This window comes from Quercus suber, unplaced genomic scaffold (genome assembly GCF_002906115.3).
Source record: "Quercus suber isolate HL8 unplaced genomic scaffold, Cork oak 2.0 scaffold_244, whole genome shotgun sequence".
In the NCBI taxonomy this organism is placed as follows: Eukaryota; Viridiplantae; Streptophyta; class Magnoliopsida; order Fagales; family Fagaceae; genus Quercus; species Quercus suber.
Genome location: NW_027069701.1, coordinates 707,302 through 711,325, shown reverse-complemented (window position 1 = coordinate 711,325; position 4,024 = coordinate 707,302). Strand labels below are relative to the sequence as shown.

Here is a 4,024-nt window from a genome sequence, read left to right as displayed (position 1 = left end):
AGATAAAATGTTGTATACTTTAACAAGGATTTTGACTTTTTTTTTTTTGGTATTGGGTATGAAATGGGTAGTCTTAGCATGGCGGAAAAATGATTTGGGTATGAAATGTGTAACTAATGTGTAATGAAATTCATACCTTTTGAATGAATTGGAATTTGTACTTTGTGTAGTTTGACTAGATAAAATATTTTTTAACTAACATAGTAACTTGACTCTAACAGGTTCACAATGCCTGAAATTAAGATAATCATATACCACGGTGGTCCGCTTAAGAATGCCAATGCGAACAAGGGATTGCCATTTGAAGGGCAGGGTATAAAGTTGTATTATACCCAAATTGATCGTAGGTTGAACTTTGAAGACACTTGATGAATTGAAGATGATAGTTATGGAAGAATTGTGTGCGAATCCTGCTATACACAACATACAAATTATTTATCGCACACCACATGAAGTCCTAAAGAACCGGATTAATTACAAGTATATGGCGATAGAAACAGACAAACATGTAAAGATGATGTTTGACAAGTTGGAGAGAATACCTGAAGTAAACAGTATTGAGTTGTACACACAATTGGAGCCGCATGTAGAAGTTGGTATCTTGGAAATCCAACAAACAACCACAAGTTTATAGGTTACAGTTCCAGATGCTCAATATGAGTATTCTACACATGTAGAGCATGATGATGTTCATGCCGATGATGATGATGATGATGATGATGAGGATGAGGATGACGATGATGATGACAACTATGTTGATGAGACTACTACCATTAATGGTGAAGATTTTGTCGATAGAGATGAGTTTGAAGACAGGATTGAACAAAGGGACTTTGGGGACCTTGAGAGGGACATTGATGACAATGAGACATATACCTTTTGAACCTGATGCAGACAATGTTATTAGTGTCCAAAACATTACGGATACAATCCCTGCCTATGCACCTCCTTCCTTGTTGATGAGAATGCAAAATATCATATTTTTCTCCCTTAATGTTTAGTCTTTTATATTTATTTGGTGCCTATATGTACTAATTATTCTTCTATTTTGATTTAAGATGCAAATGGAGGCATTAAGTGCAAAACGTAGTTAATTGGGTGATTCTGGACAGCTTTGACATCGCTTCGTAATCTGGGCATAACTCTCTCATCCGAGCTCCGATTGAGATGATTCAAAATGATATGGAACGCCAAGACAAAGATCTATAACTTTCATGTTTAAGTTTTGAGAGATACAGGATGCATCAAGGTAAAAATCGGGCTTGAAATTGCTGCACCTGCGCTGTTGACGTTTTGAAATGTTCCTTTGCTTGAAATTCTAATATGCATATCTGATGTGGTTTATTTTTGGAAACTTCCAGATCTGATGCACGAAATTTCCAGCTGAAAAACACCACTTTCCTAGTTATATTAGGACTATGCTTTATTTTTAATATTTTTCCTTAATTAGTCAGATGTGGATATTTTTATTGAGAATATTTTTAGGAGTATAAGTTTTATTTTTGGTTGCCTGCGACAGCACACCAAATTTTGGCGCCATTGCCGGGGAGTGATTCTAGTTGAATTTTTGTGCTTCTTGTGAACCTTATTTCGTTCTTGAAATTAAAAAAAAAAAAAAAAAAAAAAAAAAAAAAAAAAAAAATTCGTTAGTTTTCAATAGTTACTGTTTTGGCAGAACGAAATAAAACCTATACTCTTGAGGCCAGATTCCATTGTTTTCTAGGGTTTTTAGGCGTTTTTTGTGTTTTAGTGTAGAATTTTTATCTATTTTCATTACTCTAGATTTTCCTAGTTTGTTTTTCATGGTTTATTAGAGTTTCCTTGATTGTTTATGACTGTAACTCGATCTTCTAATCAAGGTGATTTGCAGTATGACCTAGAAATAGAGAGAACTTTGCGCAGGTTAAGGAGGAAAGTTTAGAGAAATTCTGAAGAGCGCGATCTAGCTCTTGATTCCTTGTTTGCTAGCGATTCTGATTTAGAAGAGGAGGAAGTCATGTCTGGAAATCAAACTTTGAAAGAGCTTGCTGCCCCTGATTTGAATTAACAACCCTTATGCATAACATTCCCTACTTTAGACGCTTTTTTTTTTTACTAAAAAGATAGACCCTAATTTAGATGCTACAACTACTTTTGAAATTAAATCTGGACTAATACATCTCTTACCCACTTTTCATGGCCTTGCAGGTGAAGATCCTCACAGGCATCTAAAGGAGCTTCATGTGGTGTGCACAAGTATGAAACCCACGGGGGTGACTGAAGATCAAATTAAATTAAGAGCCTTTCCGTTTTCTTTGAAGGATTGGCTCTACTATCCACCCTCTGGGAGTATTAAAACATGGAACGAGATGAAGAAGTTGTTTTTGGAGAAATATTTCCCAGCTTCAAGGGCGGCTAACATTCGAAAAGAAATTTGTGGAGTAAGGCAGCACAATGGAGAGTCCCTACATGAATATTGGGAACATTTCAAGAAATTATGTGCAAGCTGCCCTCATCATCAAATTAGTGAGCAGTTACTTATCAAGTATTTCTATGAGGGCCTTCTACCCACTGATAGGAGCATGATTGATGCTGTTAGTGGAGGACCTTTGGTGGATAAAACTCCTGAGGCCGCGAAAAACTTGATTGCAAATATGGCGGCCAATTTTTAACAATTTGGCACTAGGCTTGACCCTTCATTTATTCATGTTAATGAGATAAATATTTCCTCCCTTGAACAATAAATTGCGAATCTAACTTCTCTTGTTCATCAAATGGCTGTAGGTAATATGCAAATGGCAAAGGCTTATGGGATTTGTTCGGTAGTGGGACATCCAACCGATATGTGCCCAACTCTTCAAGAGGAGCCCATTGAGCAAGTGAATGTGGCAGGTGGTTTTCCTAGACAACCGCAAAAGGAAGTACGATCCCTATTTAAGCACATATAACCTGGGATGGAGGGATCGCCCCAATCTTAGCTATGGGAATCCACAAGTAAATCAGCCCACAACTCAAAACCGCCCAATTTGCCAGCAATACAAGCAGCCATACCCCCCTAGACAACAACAGGGCCAAACTTCTAATTCTGGTATATCTTTAGAAGATATTGTTAAGTCTCTTGCCACTAATACTTTGCAATTTCAACAGGAGATGAACCAATTTCAACAAAAGGCAAGGGCCAATATTCAAAGTTTGGAAAATCAGATAGGCCAAATGGCAACCGCAATTAGTCAGCTAGAGGCGCAAAGTTCTGGGAAATTACCCTCTCAAATGATAGCAAATCCAAGAGAAAATGCAAGTGCAATCGTTTTGAGAAGTGGTAAAGAGGTTGAGATTCCAGTAAAGGTAGCCCCTACATCGTTGAAGCAAGAAAAGGAGAAAAACATCGTTACAAACGCTTTAGCAGAATCAAGAAAATATGAGCAAAATAAAGATTTATATGAGACTTTTCGTAGATGCGAGGTAAATATTCCACTTTTAGATGCCATTAAACAAGTACCTCACTATGCTAAATTCCTGAAAGAACTATGTACAATTAAGAGGAAACAGAAACTTAAAGGATGTGAGAAGGTGAGAGTAGGGGAGAATGTTTTTGCAGTTATTCTAAGAAAACTCCCTGCAAAGTGCAAAGATTCAGGTACGTTTACTATCCCTTGTACAATAGGTAACACTCAACTTGAGAAGGCCATGCTAGATTTAGGAGCTTCTATCAATGTCATGCCATATTCTATATATGTTTCTTTGAAACTTGGACCTTTGAATAATACTGGTGTTGTGATTCAATTGGTTGATAGATCTATTGCCTAACCTAAAGGTGTAGTTGAGGATGTTCTTATGCAAGTAAAGATTTAGTTTTCCCTGCTGACTTCTATGTGCTTGATATGGAGAATAGTGATCAAACCACTCCTATTTTGTTAGGAAGACCATTCTTAAAGACATCCAAGACTAAGATAGATGTTCATAGTGGTACACTTACCATGGAATTTGATGGTGAAATTGTTAAGTTTAATATTTATGATGCCATGAAATATCCTGATGATGATAA

General features: G+C 36.8%; 1 protein-coding gene and 1 non-coding gene across 2 annotated transcripts; one reads left to right on the top strand and one right to left on the bottom strand.

Moving 5' to 3' along the window:
• The first annotated feature begins 484 nt into the window (after window positions 1-484).
• Window positions 485-883, top strand: LOC136070594 (uncharacterized). The gene is made up of 2 exons (XM_065780725.1): window positions 485-596; window positions 678-883. The coding sequence occupies exons 1-2, from the start codon at window positions 485-487 to the stop codon at window positions 881-883; spliced, it is 318 nt and encodes a 105-aa protein (XP_065636797.1).
• Window positions 884-2,396: 1,513 nt separating this feature from the next.
• LOC112038116 (small nucleolar RNA R71) lies at window positions 2,397-2,503 on the bottom strand. The gene has a single exon (XR_002885810.1). It is a non-coding gene; the product is annotated as a small nucleolar RNA R71 (small nucleolar RNA).
• Between the last annotated feature and the right edge of the window lie 1,521 nt (window positions 2,504-4,024).